General features: G+C 38.3%; 1 protein-coding gene across 2 annotated transcripts; it reads left to right on the forward strand.

Moving 5' to 3' along the window:
* The first annotated feature begins 245 nt into the window (after positions 1-245).
* Positions 246-18,061, forward strand: RIMOC1 (RAB7A interacting MON1-CCZ1 complex subunit 1). Of its 2 annotated transcripts, XM_087443238.1 has the most exons (7): positions 254-376; positions 1,297-1,354; positions 3,465-3,571; positions 5,552-5,695; positions 6,484-6,615; positions 7,330-7,444; positions 13,404-18,061. In XM_087443238.1, exons 1-7 carry the CDS (start codon positions 374-376, stop codon positions 13,685-13,687), a joined length of 843 nt encoding a protein of 280 aa, XP_087299364.1. In that variant the 5' UTR covers positions 254-373; the 3' UTR covers positions 13,688-18,061. The 2 variants fall into 2 exon arrangements, with proteins under 2 accessions (XP_014637090.1, XP_087299364.1); XM_014781604.2 differs by lacking the exon at positions 1,297-1,354 and having other exon boundaries at positions 246-376.
* The last annotated feature ends 975 nt before the right edge of the window (positions 18,062-19,036 follow it).

Below are 19,036 nucleotides of genomic sequence, written 5' to 3' on the forward strand. Positions count from 1 at the left end.
GAAGGGGCGGGAGAGAGGCGTGCCCTGGCGTCACCCCCGCGCCTAAAGTCCCCTTGCTGCTCTGGATTATGGGAGCGAGGGGAAGCGCGAGCGGAAGAAAATAACCCGGAAGAACCTTTGCGGCCCTGGGCCGACCCTCTTCCGGAGCTGGGGTCTCCTCCCACTAACCAGGAGAGCTCCGCCCCCACGCCCCGCCCGTGCCGGGGGATCAGGTGACCACGGCGGGGGGGGGGGGGGTGCTGTCACGTGGCTGGGGCGCGCCCGCCGGTTGTGGCCATGGCGGCCGCGGGCTCCAGTGTGGTGAGACGAGTAGAGGAGCTCGGGGACCTGGCTCAAGCCCATATTCAGCAACTTAGCGAAGCCGCCGGCGAAGATGGTGAGGGAGCGGAGGAGAGGGAGCGGGCGGGCGGGCGGGCGGGCGGACGGACGGTGGTTCAGAGCTGGCTCTCGAGGGCCGTAGGGCCTGAAGGCTGCGGCCTGCGGTCCGTGTGGATCCCAGGCCTGAGTGACCTAAGGTGTTGCCTTCTCACTCTCCGCTGCGCGTCGATTGTCCACCCGCAAGAACTCACTTTGCCTTTAGCCAAGGCGTATGCGTGGAAACCATATTTTGCATAACCCAGAAAAACGGCTTGAGACATCTCAGACAAATCAGTGCCGCTTGCCTTTAACTGTCTCGGTAGCGATTGGGAAGAGGGCAAAATCTGGATTAAAGTACACACAAAAGTTTAAATGAGTGGTTAAAGCTGAATGATAGTACGGAAATAAGTAATGGTTGTTTTGCATGCAGTAAACATAGCTAGGCGGGTATAACAGTGCCACTTTTTCATTGCTGAGTTGTAAATTTCCGTCTGTGTTTTGGATTCTAAACTCAACTGTAAACAGTATTCTACAGAAGAGCTTTACATTGGTATAATTTAGACGCTTCTTTCACATACGTCACCTGAGTTCTTACAAGGGCTCTGTCAGTATCAGAACGTTTCTTTTGGAAATGTCTAAGCGATTTCCTTAGGAAAAACTGGTTTAGAGAGTTACTTTGATTTTTGATTGTAAGTTCAATTCTCTTTCATTACTTTTCAACTGCCTATAGGTTCTACATTATTTCTTTTTGAGTTTTAAGCCTTTACTACGGATAGGTTTTAAAATTCTTGTGGATTGAGTCATTGTCATCTGACTCAATAAAATAGTAGTGGAACATTTTCCCAAACGATTGAATAGTTGGTGAATTTATTGACTAGGGTCCACGATGAAATGGCTCTAGTTTCAATGAAGATTATTTGCTGGATTATCTTTTCTTAGGAGTATGTTCTTCAAAACCCACAGACCACCCTGAAGCCGACGTCTTTTTTGGTTTGTGGTAAGTGAATCCCAGGATTCACATGAATAGTTAGTTCATGGACGGTAGTAGCGATTCCCTGGAAGTGTATCTAAGTTACCTCTAAATAAACTGTTCAGTGATCTCCATGCCACTACAGCTCCATTTGAACCAGTCTAAAGAGATCAAAGAATGTTTTATTCACGCCATTCACATTTTCCCGTGGAAGAGTTCTTTAATCAGTCTAGAATGAGAGCTGGAAATAAAAGTGGTATACATTCTTGTTAGGAGGCTTTAAAGTTCTGAAAATTTACTAACATTAAAATGATAGTGGTCCGCATTGTGAGCTATAAGTATTACTAGCAAGATTTTCTTATGTTATGAAGCTTAATTGAAACTTGGTTGCATATATTTAAGTTGAACTTGGCATTTTTTCCCCATGCAACAAAAATAATAAACACTGAAAATGTGTCTTTTAATGTAACAACTGTGTATTTTTATTAGAGTTTAGGGATTGATAGTTCCTGTTGTCTTCTTCAGATTAGATCAGAGCCAGACACTGTTCCATCTAAGAATGCTCTCCTTTTTATTTCTGATCAATTTTTGTTCTTTTATTTCTCATTCTATAAGCACAGTGTGTTTTCTATATGGAAGTATGGTATGAGAGAGATTTTTTCCAGGGATTATGTAAAAATCACTTTTGTTTTTGCCTTGACAATTGTTACTTTGACTAAGTGGTTCTAGTAAAAATATTGTACCTTATAAAAATTTTCAAACCTGTGAGCCATTATTCCTCCCCCCCCCTCGTAATTATGTCATGAGTTCAGGTGAGATACTCCTTAAGTAATGATTTAGTGAATTCAGTGCAGGTCTTTACATTTAAAATAATCCTGCAAATTAATAAAAAAAAATTAACGCTGTCTCTAAAGAAGCACATAAGGAGTGCCATGTACCATGTAATTTCAGTTCACAATAGAATCTTTTTTTCTGGGTTGTGTAGATGATACTTCTGGGCTGAGGAGAGATGGGAGGGCAGTGCTAAAGAAGGAGCTTTCAATTCAGGTGAGTAGTGGACCTTAAAGCAATCAGAATCTGGTCTGGATACAGGTTAGGCCTCACCTGGGAAAACTTAAGGTCATTATATGATTGCCATCAGACATAACTTAAGCGGGTGGTGCTTTTGTTCCAACACTGAACAGCTTATCTGTGTAAGTGCTGAGGCTGGATCAGACGGGCCCACACCAAGTGCTACATTTTCTGCCCATTGGCAAGTGAGGAGGAAGGCGTATATATTTCAGGAGGGAAGCACAGAGGGGCAAACGCAGGGACTTTAGTGTCTTGATGGTGGGCATATCTAAATTTGACTGTGTGAGGTGGGTGCAGAATGGTGGACCAAAGGGTCCTTGGTATGGACACTTTGAAGGTAAGAGAGGCAAAATCCATGAGAAAAAATGAAATCATAGAAGCAAAGGAAATATGTCTTAGAGAAAGGGAAGAAATTAGACAATGTAGAGGGGAGGGAGGGAGTTGTTTTTAGAGGGCATATCAGAAGTATTTCAGTTTCTTCCTGGTTTGAAGGAATTTAGTAATTTGTTGCATTTCTATGTTTTGAAAAAAATAAAACATGCAGATTGATTATGTAATTTTAATTGTAACAGCTTTTTACATACATAAACACAATTATGATAAAGTTATAATTGCTCAGCCTTACATTTTATGAGGCATTTGATTTAATCAATCATGTTCTTTTGAAGAATACATTTATGAAATTATAAGTTTTCAGTGGAAAGTCTTTCTGTAGATTTATATATATTATTTGTACTGTTCCAATAAATTTAAATTTATTATTTAAACATTTTGAGTGCATTAACTTATAAAAGAAGCATTATGAAAATACAGATTGCATTTAAGAAATGGCAACTGAACCTAGAAAGTTTTCAGTCTGGTTTTCCAGAATAAGTTTTATGATAAATTTAAGTAGGATTAGACATTATGATATACTTAATATTTTACAAAAGATATTATTACTACTATGCTGCTTCTCCAATGCCGTAACATAATTTCATTTCATCATTTCAGATTCATAACTTTTTTTTTGTTTAAATAACACTGAAACTATGTGAAGTAATCTTCATGTTTTTATCTCTTACAGATCACTTTTTAATTCGGGCCTCTGCAGCTCTAGAAAAATTGAAACTTCTCTGTGGAGAAGATAAAGAATGTTCAAATCCATCAAATCTTCTAGAACTGTACACACAGGTGCTGAAACAGATGTGGTTTCTGACATGTTTTGGGGACAGAATGCTTATTTAAGATGGTTGACTCCAAAGTTTAGGTGTAATGAAATCCAACGTATTCTATTTTTTATCAGTTTTTGCTCTTTTTATCTCTATTTTATCAGCTTATTCTCTAGTTAGTGTTTAATTTTGTCTCAAAAACTATGTGTAAAAAATATAGACTTGAAACTTTGAGGCAGTATGCAAAGAAGTAAGATTTGTTAGATGTGTTGATAAGAAAAATCAGGAAAAAATCTTGCAGATAACAGAATTGCTTCCCTTTATAGATAATTAAGAAAAACACTAATATATACAATTGCCAAATCTTGAAGGTCATTCAGAGCGACTGGAGGTCTCTATAAGGGCCCCAATATTTTTTTCCTTGAAATTCACCTTTCCTTAGGATTCTCAACGACTCCCCCTGCTGTTATCATGCAGGTCCATAAGATTTTTCTGTTCCCCCTTTTTTCTTTTACTTTCCTTTCAAATTCAGGCCTTTGTATGGACAAGACTTATTTTCTTGGTTTTCGCAAACACTGCTGAGGCAAGTTGACATTAAGAAACACAATTTCATTTTGGTACCTAACTTTCATATAGCACTTGATAGTTGATGGAGTGCTTCATACGCCCTTGCTTGATTGCTAAGGGATAATAAAGATGGAGTGGTTATAGAAAGTAGAGTAAACTTAGTTAAGCTTCTGAGTGCACATTTATAGCACTTATGTGCCTGGCACTCTGCTTTCTGTTGGGAAGTACGTAAAGGTGGTTTCTGCCTTCAAAGGTCATGATTGAATGAGCCTATAACAACTACTCACAAACTCCAAAGAGCTGTTGTAATTTGGCAGAACTTTGCCTGCCTTTCTTTCCTTTCAGAAAGCTCCCTGCTTGTCTCATTTCTTTCACGTGGGAAAGCTCTAAGTATTTTAACTTATTTCTAAGAATAAGGCAAAAGACCCAGAGATATAGATTTAAAGACCCCAGATTCCCCTTTGACCCTGCTTCTGGTTCTGAATCAGCAGGTCATTTTCCATAGGATGAGGATCTCACCCTTCATGGCTTAGGCCTTCCACACAAGAACACTTAGCTCTTAAGTAGCACTGTGTGCTAGGTAATGTTTTAAGTGCATTACATATGTTAATTCGTTTTCTCCTCAGAACAGGGAACTTGGAAAGGCATTGAACGGCTCCGAAAAAAGATAAAATTGACTTGGTTAGTTAGGTGATTAGTGGTAGAACTGATACTAGAACTCAGTTTCCTTAGTCTTGGTTCAATAGATTAAAAAAAGAAAAAGGATTGAGTACTTGTAAGGTGCTTCAACAGAGCGTCTTGAAAAGGATTGAGTACTTGTAAGGTGCTTCAACAGAGCGTCTTGAAAAGGATTGAGTACTTGTAAGGTGCTTCAACAGAGCGTCTTGTATTTAGGAATGCTGGGGACTTACTGTTGAAATTGCATAATGTTGGTGGTGTGCTGCCTTTATTGGGTGGCAGGATACACACCCCCCAAATGCTGGCTCTGCATTTGGGGAAACAGATAAATCCTTTGAAGATTCAATATACAAAAATAGAGGTAGTGAACTTAACTTGATATAGTGGGCATTTAGAAAATGTTCAGGAAGTATATATAAATAGCAAAGAATAATTTTACTTATATTGTTATATTTTTCATAATTATATTGTATATAATTAGCTTATCTCAATTAAGGTATGAATCTCCATTTTATTTTTTGAGGGAAGCAAGGTTATCATTAATTCAATATCTTAGTAAATAACCTATGAAGTTTTCTTTAAAATCCATCTCAGACTATGCTTACAGCTAGACATTTTGCCTCTTTTTCAAATTTGAGTACTATGCTAGAAGATTTAAATGTTTAATAAAGCATCTGTGTATGTAAGGTTAAACTGTAAGAGTTAATTCATTCAAGTTTAAATCATTTATAGATACTTGTTTTCTCTTTTACTTCAGGCTATTTTGGACATGACATATTTTGAGGAGAACAAGCTAGTAGATGAAGATTTTCCTGAAGATTCTTCGCAGAAAGTAAAAGAACTAATCAGTTTTCTTTCAGAACCAGAAATTTTAGTCAAAGAAAATAATATGCATCCAAAAGTAAGTTTTGCACTCCTGTGAATTATGGTGGAATGCTTCTGATTCTTGCTATAATTCTCTTTAGAATCTGTATTTTTTCTTCCTGAATGTGTCATCATCTGTGTTTTAAATTAAGATTGAAGGGAGGATATATGAGAGTTTAACACTTCAGACCAACATCACAACTAAAGTATCATATTTTACTAACTGTGTTTCAGAATATTTGCATGATGGAATTGTATTGTAATTACAATGCCTGATCATTTTCTAAACACAGATATCTGCTCTCTTACTTTTGCAGATGCTGTGTTTTCTTGAAAGTCTAGGGGATACGAACTGTGGAAACAAATAAAAACAAATATTCCCAAGTTTTAAATGACACAACAGTAAAAGTTTGATTTATTAAAATTGTTTTTGTGTATATCTTTTCATTATTTTGTTCTAACAATAGTAGAAATAGGTATGATCTTGTTTCAAGTGACATTTCTGAAGTTGTCTTTTTGATCAGATAATGAAGTACATTTCAAACGTATTAGGAGAATTGGCTACTAAAATACTTAAACATTTTCGAAAACCTTTGTATATTGGAGTAGTTATTTTAATTTTCATGTAGCAATAGATTTCTGTATTTCTAATTGATTCAGGGTAAGACATTCCTGTGTTAAGCAGCTAAGTAAGGCATTCCTGTATAAGTAGCTAAGGGCGAATTTTGTGAAATGGGAGTGTTTTTGCTCAATATTTTGAAATTTAATTTTGATTTTTACGGACATGAAGTTTCTCTTTTTAGCTATGTCTTTGTTGTATTTCAGTACTGCGACTTGCTTGGGGATGAACTCGTGGAATGTCTCTCTTGGAGACGAGGAGCCCTACTGTATATGTATTGTCATTCTCTGACCAAAAGGAGAGAATGGCTCACGAGAAAATCTAGTTTTCTTAAAAAGGTAAAAAGGCATTCCTCATACATTTTTGATTGTTGTTTAAGTTCTGGACTTCTATTTTTTAAAATATAAGATAGACAGTCTATATTAATTTCTAAGCATATGTTTTGGCCTGAAGAAAACAAGACTTGGTTGTGAGCGCCTCTCTGTCAGCACATCACTCCTAAAGAACCGACATCACCCTGCTCTTAGAAAATTGTGGCCCTTGGATTTGTCTTGACTCTTCTGACCAAATCAATAAATCCAAAGACCCTGTCTTAGTATTGTATCACTAAGGATTCTAACGTGGGTTGATTGTATACATGGTTGATGTGGGCCTGGAAATGAGAGGTCACTTTCATATGTAAAAATTTGATCATAATATTTCTAAATTATGATAAGTACATATTTTTAATAAGTTGTTATTGAACACATTTTTATTATCTTTATCCTTTTCTTCCTCTGATAACATTTTTGACAAGTATATTATTTAATTGTGTGTTCTTGGTTAATTTTTTTTGTTTCCTTATTCTTTTAATGATTGGAGCATTTAGAGGGTTATAGTTTTAAAAGTTTTGGGGTGATGGGTCCTTATACCATTGTAATGTAATAGCCATAAGATATATCTATATATTAGCTAATTTTTTCTTGAGTAAAGAACGGGGAAAAATTAGCATTTGAAGTTTCTACAGGTCTTCGTATAATATTTTCAATTCTTTGGTTTTGACTTTGATTTAGTACCTCGTTGATGGAATCAGTTACTTGCTACAGATGCTAAATTATCGGTGTCCTATCCAGTTAAATGAAGGAGTTTCTTTCCAAGACCTAGACACAGCTAAATTACTGAGTGAAGGTAATGTGATCTCTCTGAAATTTTCTAGGTGTTTTAAAGCTTTTTAAAATTTTAAGGAATTTATTTGATTTAACTCTGACTTAAAAAATTTCAAGTCACATTATAGACAAAAAATAATAAAAGGGCTTTTAAAAAATTCAAAAATCTTCTTATGTCATATAGAAAAATACTGCTAATCTCTGTTTAGTAATTTTGGGAGAGTTATGTATCATGTTACTTTTATGTACTCTGCATCCCCACATAGCCCCGATCAGGCACTAGGTTCAGCTACTTGTAACAGAGACTGGAAGTAACTGTTAAACAAGGTAGAATTTTACTGCTGTTGCACATAAAAAAGGTCCAGAGCTGGTTATGGTGGCTCCATGGCATCATTAGGTTCCTATCTGTTTCCTCCATAATCTTTAGAACTGGAGCACTACGGCTTCACAGGGAGGCACTTTGTGTAGAATACCATGTAAACAGCACCCAGAGTTGTGCAACATGCATCCCTGTTGATGATACTGCTTCCATTCTCAGTATCTCAAGATGCTCCTGGGGCTCCATCTCACTGTGGCTTCAGTCTATAGGAATGGCAAAAGGATGTTTCTTTCAGTGAAGTGTGTTCCTTTGGAGCAGTATTCTCAGAAGTTTCTTACAATGCTTCCACCTACATTTCACTGGCCAGAATTTAATCACATGGCTTCATATAGCTACAAGGGAACCTGGGATGTATAGCCCTTTACCTGATACTGATATTTACCTGAACCTGATATTTGGGTTGCCTTCCCAAATAAAATTAAGTCTCTTTACTAAGAAAGAAGGAAAGAATGACTATTTAGTGGCAACTGTTAGTTTCTGTTATAAACATCTGGGCACTTAAAAATGTTAGGACCTGGGGGCTGGCCCAGTGGCGCAAGCGGTTAAGTGCGCGCGAGCGCGGCGGCCCAGGGTTCACTGGTTCAGATCCCAGGCGTGTACCGACGCACCGCTTGTCAAGCCATGCTGTGGCGGCGTCCCATGTAAAGTGGAAGAAGATGGGCATGGATGTTAGCCCAGGGCCAGTCTTCCTCAGCAAAAAGAGGAGGATTGGCAGATGTTAGCACAGGGCTGATCTTCCTCACAAAAAAAAAAAATTGTTAGGACCTGGATATAGAGCATCATTTGGGTTTTAGACTGTGGTATGGAAGGCAAGAACCAGTTATTTTTACCATCTCTTTACAAATGGAGGAACTGAGGTCCTGATAAGCCAGATGGCCTATTCAAGGTCAAATAGCTGGTGAGTGACTATTTGTAAACTTTCTTTTATGCTTAATCTGAAGTTTTGATGGGGAAAAATCAAATATGGGAAAGATAAAAACTTCTTAGTGAAAATTTTATATTTTAATTTTGTAAGTTTATTTTAATTCTTCTTTCTTTGTTAGCTTCTGTAGAGTTTTCCTTTCTATGCAAAAACATTGGATATAAAAAACAGCATGATTGGGCTGGCCCCATGGCTTAGCGGTTAAGTGCACGCGGTGCGCTGCTGGCGGCCCAGGTTCGGATCCCGGGCGCGCACCGACGCACCGCTTCTCCAGCCATGCTGAGGCCGCGTCCCACATACAGCAACTAGAAGGATATGCAACTGTGACATACAACTATCTACTGGGGCTTTGGGGGGAAAAAAGGAGGAGGATTGGCAATAGATGTTAGCTCAGAGCCGGTCTTCCTCAGCAAAAAGAGGAGGATTAGCATGGATGTTAGCTCAGGGCTGATCTTCCTCACACACACAAAAAAAAAACAGCATGATTTTTGTCATTAACATATGACTGTCTACTGATCTCCAAAAGTTGTTACTTTCAGTTAGTTCAGGCAAATAGCTTGTCCTAAACAATCATATTGTGAATACAAAGTGCTCCTTCAGTGGGCATGACATTTTGACAAATGTGAGGTGTTTTGCTTTATTTGTGGGAAGTATTTATTACAGATAACTAGTGAACTGATTAGCCACATTGAAAAGATTTCTAAAATCTCCTCACCCACCCACATGGATTGATGTAAAAGAAAAAGCAAGGATAGGCACTAAAGTCTACTTAGAACCAAAGAAAGTGGCCCGAGTCACCAATTGCCCTTATTCTCCCATTTCTAGTCATAAAGTAAGATACTCTCATGGCCTGGAATTTTTTCTTTAGAATGCTTGTGGTACTGGTGTCTTCTCTTAGATCATAATTTGATTGCACTGTCCTCTAGCTTCCACTGCTTCTTCAACAGAGGAATCAAAAGGGACGGATAGGGTTTCTTTTTTTCCAGGAAAAAAGAAAACAACATCAGCTACATAACAGTTTTGCCACAGGGCTCAGTCCTCTTTTGGTGTTGACTTCTTGCTCTCATCTAAAGCAGTTTGCTCCTCCCTACTTCATCTCTCTCAAGATGTAGATTTAGAAAGTAGGAAGCCTACTTTTCATAGGTTAAATTACTTCTGAGACCCCATCAGAGAGGTTCTAATTATTTTTTTGTTTTTCATTAGGCAACATAAAACATAATTATGAATAATTCTTAATACTAATTAGAAAAGTTCTATATGAATCATCAGAATATCTTTGTGGCCACATCTTAATGATAATTTGCCTAATTTTAGATAAAACTCAAAACAGTATATACTTAGTATGATTTTTGTTTCTTTTTCCATGGTAATACAATCATTTTATCCTTTGAACGTTACCTGTCTTCCATTAAATTGTCGGCTTTTAGAAATTACTAAGTAATGTTTTCAGTAAACCTCTTCACCTCATTTCTGAGCCTCATTTTTCTGTAGGCCCTTATAAAAAGCCTTGTCAGAATAACCCTGGAGTCAAATGGGTTAAATCAAAATACTGTTGAATTTTGCACGTCTCTGGTTTATGCCCTTTTTATACCACTGAGGACCCACCCCTCCTTCCCAGCAGCCTTTTGGCTCATTGCTTGACCCAGAACCTGGATTTCAGATCCCCTAAAGGAAGAGCTCTGAACTAGCATCACTAATTGCCTGGGTAGCTTGTTAAAAATACTGGTTACTGTGTGCTATCTCCAAGTTCTGATTCAATATATGGAGTCCAGGAATCTATTTTTAATAAGCTCCCGTATTATGATGCAGCCAGGTTTAGACATCACTGCTCCTAGGGGATGTCAGTCTGACTACCATTTTTTTTTTGTCTGTGAAAGTCATATTTCTGCCTTCACTCACTTCATGGCTTATGCTGCCTCTCCCTGCCTGAACCCCCCACTATCACATGTGTGTTCATCAAGGATATGCACAGTGCAAACTTGAAAACCATGCTGCGCAGTAGCAGAAAAAATATCAAGGAAAATTTGTAGCTGCAGAAAGACTATAGCTACAGAGTAGTCAATTCTTGAGGGAGTAGAGAGGAACAAAGTGCCTAATTTACACATTCCTCTCTCTTCCTTTGATAGTTTAACGTAGTAGTTCAGCAGAGTCTATGGACCAGCAGCATCACCCTAGGTCCTAGGGCTTTATTAAACATGTGGATTCGTAGGGGCCATCTGGGTGGCTTAGTAAAGTTCATGTGCTCCGCTTCAACAGCCCAGGTTCACAGGTTTGGATTCCGGGCGCAGACCTATGCACTGCTCATCAAGCCACGCTGTGGCAGCATCCCATATACGAAATAGAGGAAGATGGGCACAGATGTTAGCTCAGAGCCAATCTTCCTCACCAAAAAAAAAAACAAAAAAAAACCCATGTAGATTCATAGACCCAACTGCATACTTGAATCTGAGACTCTGGAGGTGGGGGCCCCACAGCAATCAGCATTTTAGGATGTCCGGTTACTTCTAATGCAGGCTGAAGTTTGAGAACCACTCTTTAGCATATAACCATTCATTCTCTCCCTAGTAACACTTTCCCATAGGATATCTGTGTACCTTGTTCAGCAGTCACTCCTTGCTAATATGAAAAATGAGGCTAACTTAGAGTTGGGCATAAATTGGATCCCAGATCTCCCTTAGGTGAACACTTCTCATCCTTCCCAAGTGGCTTCACTTTGTGGGACATGCTTCAGCTCCTCCTCCCAAAGCTCCAGCCTGCTTAAAAGTTCAACCTTGCCTCCATTTTTGCTTCTGTCTCCTTACTCCTCTCCACCATTCTTTTTGGGACTAACTACACAGGGTATAGGATCACAAAAATAAAAGGGTAATGCAGTAACAAAATGCCATATATAATATGAAATACAATTCTGAATAACATCTAATGCTGTATCCAGCTTTTTATCTGAGGTTTGTAATCTTGTAACTATGAAGAAATAAAGTGAAAAGAAATGATTATACTTAGTAAGTGAAAGTTGTTTTATACATAGAAAAACATAATTAATTTTGTGTTGCCTATCATATTTTCATGAATGCAAGCCTCAGATTCTGCTCTTAAATGATTCTTTCTTTTAGTGATATAACAGTTTAATGAGTCAGCTCTTCTGCTACACCTCTTCCCTTGCTGCTGTTTAGAAGCTAAATTTGAAGTGAAGTGAAGGGATAGCTGTAGGGACAAATTCTGGGATAAAAAGCTTGCAGTAGATTTAAGACAATGAAAACTGTACCAATTTTGAAAGTTGAATTTTTCTTCTATTTTTATATCTCTAGTACCATCATAGTCATTTCTGATGAGCCGTATTAGGTGAGCAACTGAGATTGTGAGGTAAACTTTTCTTTTTCTTTTTTTTTTTTGTGAGGAAGATCAGCCCTGAGCTAACATCCATGCCAATCCTCCTTTTTTTGCTAAAGAAGTCCGGCCCTGAGCCAATATCTAGTGCCAATCCTCCTTTTTTTTTTTTTTTCCCTTCTTTTCCCTAAAGCCCCAGTAGATAGTTGTATGTCATAGTTGCACATCCTGCTAGTTGCTGTATGTGGGACGCCGCCTCAGCATGGCCCAACAAGTGGTGCATCGGTGCGCGCCGAGATCGGAACCCCAGGCTGCCAGTAGCAGAGCGCGCCCACTTAACCGCTAAGCCATGGGGCTTACCCTGAGTTTACCCTGAGGTAAACTTTTCTGATCACACATTAGAATAAGTCATTTATTTGTATTCGAGTGGCTTTAAGAAGTTAAAGTCATATATTTTAATAGCACTTTATGGTTTCTAAAACTTATACATTTTTATTCATGTATTCCTTAAGAAAACACCATGAAATAAGTAGGACATATAGACACATTTTTCATATTTGCAAACAGAGGCTCAGATAGCTTTGGTGAGTTACCCAAAGTCAGTTTATCCCCAGATCTTTTTGATTCTAGATCTGTTTGTCTTTCTACCAAATTAATATACTTTGGGTGCCATAAACATTTTACTATATAAAAATTGCCTTATTCCATGATAAGATTGCTTTCAACTCTTGATGAAAATCCTGCAGTGTATTCCTTCTTCCTGGGAACATAAGGCATCTTAGATATAATGTAACGTCTTTGATAGTTTAGAATTACATGGCCTCTCAGGTCATGTTTATGCATGATAATTTGTGTAGACTTGTAGAAATACAGGAGGTGTGGGATACTTGATTGGAACTGTATCATTGATCCTAGAGTACACCCCAAAATAAAAGTTGTGTTCATGGATGGGATTCAGGGAGTCTCTGAGTACTCCAAAATTATTTGCAGAATTTGGGGTGTATGTTCTGGGAGAGGTTCCATTGATTAGATTAGCTTCTGAAAGAGGTCCTGAAGAGAATCCCAAAAAGCTTAACAACACATTGACTTAAATGGGTCTTTAAAAAGGATTTTAGAGACAATACTCGGCTTTTGGAGGGAGAGGAGATGGACCTCTTTTACAGGTAAAATAGAGATAGAAGTGCCAATTAAATGAGAATTGTATTAGTGAGTGATAATTTGACTATTCTAAGTGTAACTGTTAAATGAGAAAGAAAAATGTTTAATGACATAAAAGAAATTTATTAGAGTTTTAGTAATCAGGATTTCTTTTTAAACTTTTAAATTCTAATCTCTCAACCTAAATGACTTTCCCAGGAATATTTAGTGACATTCATTTGCTGGCTATGATGTACAGTGGAGAAATGTGTTACTGGGGATTGAAGCATTGTGCAGATCAACAGCCGGAAAATCATGAAGTGGATGCTGGTGTTTCTGGAGCAAGCTACACTACACATGAAGAACCTTTGGATTTCCGAGAAGTAGGAGAAAAAATTTTGAAAAAGTATGTGTCTGTGTGTGAAGGACCCCTGAAAGAACAAGAATGGAATACAACAAATGCAAAACAAATTTTAAACTTCTTTCAGCATTGCACGAACTAGTAAGTTTATCTATCCTTTTCAAACAGAAAAACAAACAAAAAGACCCATGAAATTGAAAAGTTCCAGAAAAGAAGACATAATGACACTGAATTTAAGAATATTACACTACATAAAGATGTTCAGCATGGCTACCCTTTTTCAAATGCCATCACCATCTTTCATTATATATTCTTAAACGGTTCTTTAATTTCTAAAATGGCATGTATGTTATTCTAAGTCAGCCTGAATTACCGATATCCTGTAACTAATACTAAGGAGGAATTCACTTTAGCTTTACAATGATTTTTTTCTGTTAGATTTTTTTTTTTATTGTGGTAAAATAATACATAACATAAAATTGACTATTTTAACTGTCTTTAGATTATTTTTTAATCTCCCTACCTTGAAGTTTGCTGTGCTTCAAAGATTTAAAATCAAGTCATCTATTTGCTTTGGATATATGCTTTGGATATAAAAATTGGCAAAATAAAAAATTGTGACTATTGTGATTTCATTTCCAGAATCAGCTAAATAATGAAAGACTCCACAAAAGAATTGTTGTTTAATTATTTTACCATGTATTACTAATGACATTTAAAATTCTTATTCTATTAGGCATTTTATAAAAATTCAAAAATGATTTTCCTATTTTGATTAAAAGAATATGCATGGTTTATCAAATGAGTAATGAAGCTAAAACCAAATTAGGTTAGTCCACTGTTAGCTCCTATGTTTTTAGGGTACATCTTTTCATAGGTATTGAAATTTTAATATTTTTTGTCATTAATAGTAGGGGTGAGTGATAAAGGCCAGAGAGCCTAACTTGCTGTCTTGCTTATAGTGTTTCTGTCTACCTCAACTTCTGTTGTCATCTTGGGATGATCTGTCTCTGATACCTTGCTGATATATCCTTGACTTCTGCGCCAGTGACTTCATCACATTCCAGGAACGTGGAATTCCCATGGCCGCACCTTGAATATCACCATCCTAACTTTCTCTTTCTGAAATCTTAAATTTCAGTAACTGATGACAATTCTCATCTTTCCAGCTTTTCACTTCCTCATTTTAATGATTTTTCTCCTTTATTTGTATTGGACTATTTGTTTAGCTTCTTCACATCCTCCTCCTCTTGACTACTCCCCTTTCTCCTAAACCATCAGCCCGTTTCAGACTTTCTTCCTTCCCTGTCCAGCCCCAGCCTTATGGGGCACCTTATGAAGTGCTGTCCCCAGTCTCTTCAAATCAGTCTTCCCCTTATCCTTCAGCTTGATCATTCTGCAAGCCCTCAACATTGAATTCATCCTGTCATGCACCTTTCCTGGGATGCTGAGTTCCATGTGAAGTACATGCAGTCTTTCAAAGTGGAATCACTGTAAGTATCTCGCCTTCAGCTTTAGAAGAGCCTTCAGAAAAAGCCTCTTGTTTGTTACTGTTGTGGCCCCTCTCCCTTTCCCACTGTGGCTCATCCAAACCTCTGACTTTCCTCATCACTTTCCTTGGGCCCTCTGTCCCCTCCTCTAGCATATGGCTCTTGCGCCTGTCTTACAGAAAATTGAGACCATGAGGAGGTCAGCTTCTATTTACCAGCTTTGCCTTACTCATTTTCCCTTTTTTAGAGGAAAAGAGGTAGGCTGCTTGCTGTTGAAGACCAGTCTCCACCTTTCCTCTCACTTCCCCTGGGGCTTCTCTTTTTTCTACCTGCCGGTTAGGTATTGCTCTTCCCTAGCTGCTTCTCTCTGCCCTCTCCCCCGCCGCCCGCCATTTTCCTTCCTTTTTTCTCCTTGCAGCTTCTCTTTCGCTCTCTAAACCTTTCTGACTGCCTGTTAAATATCTTCACTGAGACATCCCATAGTAACTTTAAATTCAGTATGTCCAAACAACTAATCCTCATCTTTCGTCTAAAATCTTTTCGAGTTCGTGTTTTCTCTTTTTTTGGTCTTCCGCAGAGCAGGGCAACACAGAAATGTCGTAACCTAGTTTCTGCCTACCTTCCCAGCCTCATCTCTGCAATTCATCCTGTGTAATCATGTTCTTGTCCAGTGTTCCTCAAACATGTAAAACCCAGGCTCCTTTTTGATAAACATAAACATTCTGATAGAGCCTCTTGAGACGAGACTCTCTCCCTGTCTCTGCCCCATCTCCTTGCTTATCCTTACACAGCTAAAAAGATTTTTATTTAACTTAGCTTTTTAAAAAGTGTTCCTACGAAAATACCTTTGTGCTTTGTAAGTGTACAGATTTAAATCATTTTTAATATAGTTTTTGGAACACAGACTGCCCACCCTCACTCCACCCGTTTTGGAGCATCATGATCAATCGCAAGTACTTCCAGTTCCTTCCCCAACGTGCTGTGTGTTTTTTCCCTCAAGACCCTTTGCAGACCTTGTTACTTCTGCCTGGAATGCTTTGCCCTTCTTTGTGGCCAAGTGAATACCTACCACTTATCCTTTAGGACTCAGCTCCAGTGATCTTGTATCCTTAAGGTTTTTTTTAGCCCTTTCTAGTCAAAGTTAGATGCTCCTGTGCTTCTGCTCCCGTAATCGTCCTCTCCCGTGTTATCACGCCGATCACATTGCTTTATAGTTATTTTCCTTATGAGTTGGGGAACTCTATATTTTAAAAATTTATCTTTATACATAGTGCTTAATGAATGGTAGGCCCTTAGTAATGTTTTTGAGTTAATAAGAGACATGATTCTTAAGTGCTGAACTCTGCACAAGAGGGTTGCTGCTGTTGGATTCCAAACTGCCATGCCCTCTACCCCAGGGGTTGACAAGGCAAATAGGGAATTACTCCTCAGAGGAGGAAAGTATTATATAGATTTAGAACCTGAGAAAACAAGAGAACTTTCTCTTCAGAAGCTGGGAACTTCCGTTTTGCCCTCATGACCCTTGTGACCCGCTTGGGTCTCTCACTGGTTGGTACAGTTTCAAGGGTACTACTGGGTGCTTTTTGTACAACTTTTCCATCCCCCACACAATTGGAGAATAATTTGTAGACCATAACAGTTATAATGCTTTTTGCTCTGGTGTACTACAAAACAACGAACCACACATTTTTGGATGTGTTAAAGCCCGCTAAGTAAATTCTGTTTCGTTCAGAATAAAGTAAATCCATGATACCAAATACTCCACGTAAGGAGAGTACTATAATTCACTCATCAACAACTATTATATGTGTACTACATGCCAGGTTTTGTCCTAGGCACTGAGAATATAGCTTTGTACAATACCCTGTTTCAGAGTTTGTATTGTAGTGGAGGAAGTTAATGCATTTTAAGAAATAAATGTATGGCATGTTAAGTGATGAGTGCAATGGAGAATAGAGCAGGGTAGGGGGCTAGTGTGACTCTGGAGAGGAGTGCTGTCTTATTTAGGGTGGTTGGGAAGGCACCTCTAAGCATCTATCTGCTTTAGCATTTGTCTCTCCAGATTCCACCCCTTTGGTTAAATGCCTTGCACATTCAGTACGTTCATAAAGTTTCTCTTTCTTATGGAAGTTCTGATGCTGAAGTAAGGAATGAGTCACTCACTACTGAAGACCTCATTTTGATTACATTTGAAGGGTTTCTCTCCCGTGTGGGCTTTACTGATGGGTAAGTGATAACCTAAAGGCCTTCTTGCGTTTATTACACTTGGGGTTTCTCTCCATTTTGAGTTCTCTGATAGTTACTAAAACTTAAATTCTAAGGATTTTTCATAATCCTTAAATTTGTATGGTTCTTTCCCCGTATGAATTTTCTGATGTTAACTAGGCTTTGAGGCTTAGTTAAAGGCCTGTCCACTTTGCTGCATTTATAGGGTTTGCTGCAATTCACTACTGTGAATTGTTTGATGCTGATAAAGGTGCAAATCATGACTAAAGACCTTCCTTTATTCCTTTGCATACAGTAGAGTGAGGTGAGAGTCATGACTAAAACCCCACAGTAAAATTACATTCCTACCTTTATAATCCCCCTGTGAATTTTCTGATGTTCATTAAAGTGGGAACTATGTCCAAAGGCATGCTCAGATTCATTTTAATGGCATTTTTAAAAACCCACAGCTGGTTGACATGCTAGTTGTTAGACTGCTTGTCACTTTTCTCTCTCCACCTTCTAGTGCTCCTTTTCTGGCTCCCATAAGGATACCCCACCTGCCACAGAATCCAGGATTCTGTAGTTCTCTAGTATCACTTCCTAGTATTCCTAGTATTATTTTTTAACACAATGTAAGATATCATATCATGGAAGTATTACATTAAAATACATTTGATGTAGCCACAATTAAGGTATGCATTATGTATTCATGCTGGTGTTCTTTACTGTTTTTTGTTTTCCTACTCCTAGTGAAAATTTTCAAGTAAAATGTTTTGAAGCATATGAATTTAAAAAAAAAATAAAACCGTATTCCCATATTTGTATCTTGTTCTTTGTTTTCTTTTGTATCTGGGTGTTGTGTCAGAACGAAAACTTTTATCCTCTCAGTTTACTGTTGACATCTGAATATTCTTTGTTTTGATCCTTTCTTTCAGACAGGGTAGCACAGTGGTCAGGAATATGGGCTCTGGAGCCAGAAGCCTGAGGTTAAATCCCAGTCCTGTCATATCCTGTGTGACTCTACATAAATTACTTAACCTTTCTGTGCCTTAATATGCTATTATTTAACACAGGAATAATAATAATAGTACCTATCTCACAGGTTTTTGTTCAAAATGCTTATTTCAGTGCCTAGCACATGGAAAGAGCTCAAAAGAGATATTATTATCTTCCTTAATGCCAGTCCTGGTAGTCTAGTGGTTAACATTAAGTGCTCTCACCGCATGGGCCTGGGTTTGTTTTCTGGGTTGGAGAACCACACCACCTGGCTGTTGGTTGTCAAACTGTGGCAGCTGTGTGTTGCTGTGATGCTGAAAGCTATGCCACCAGTATTTCAAATACCAGCAGGTCACTCATGGTAGACAGGTTTCAGCAGGGCTTCCAGACTAAGACAAACTAGGAAAAAGGACCTGGCTGCCCACTTCCAAGAAATTGGCCATGAAAACCCTGTGAATGGCAGGGGAGCATTGTCTGATATAGCGCTGGAAGGTGAGAAGATGGTGGAAAAAGACCTGGCAGGGTTCTGCTGTGCTGTACACAGGGTCGCTAGAGTTGGAATCAAAGAGATGAGACTAATAAAAATCTTCCTTAATGTCTGGTTTCGTTTATCATGCTGAAAAATATAATACTCATCAACCAGAATAATTGACTGATAAACTGTTCTGGCCAGTGAGCACTCACTACCCTGTCCTCAGTTCAGGTGGTGCTGGCCGTTCTAAATGGGAAGCAGGTTTCAGAGAAGAAATCACTGGCTGGATAGGCATCTCAAATGTTTGTTGTAGGTATGGCCAGAA

The sequence above is a fragment of the Ceratotherium simum genome, chromosome 18, assembly GCF_057802395.1.
Source record: "Ceratotherium simum simum isolate JZ-2026a chromosome 18, ASM5780239v1, whole genome shotgun sequence".
Classification (NCBI taxonomy): domain Eukaryota; kingdom Metazoa; phylum Chordata; class Mammalia; order Perissodactyla; family Rhinocerotidae; genus Ceratotherium; species Ceratotherium simum.

Coding starts and splice junctions, on each gene's coding strand:
- RIMOC1 (XM_014781604.2), top strand. CDS start 277: ATGGCGGCCGCGGGCTCCAGTGTGGTGAGACGAGTAGAGGAGCTCGGG. Junction 3,572..5,551: donor TTCTAGAACTGTACACACAG/GTGCTGAAACAG, acceptor CTTTTACTTCAG/GCTATTTTGGACATGACATA. Junction 5,696..6,483: donor AAAATAATATGCATCCAAAA/GTAAGTTTTGCA, acceptor GTTGTATTTCAG/TACTGCGACTTGCTTGGGGA.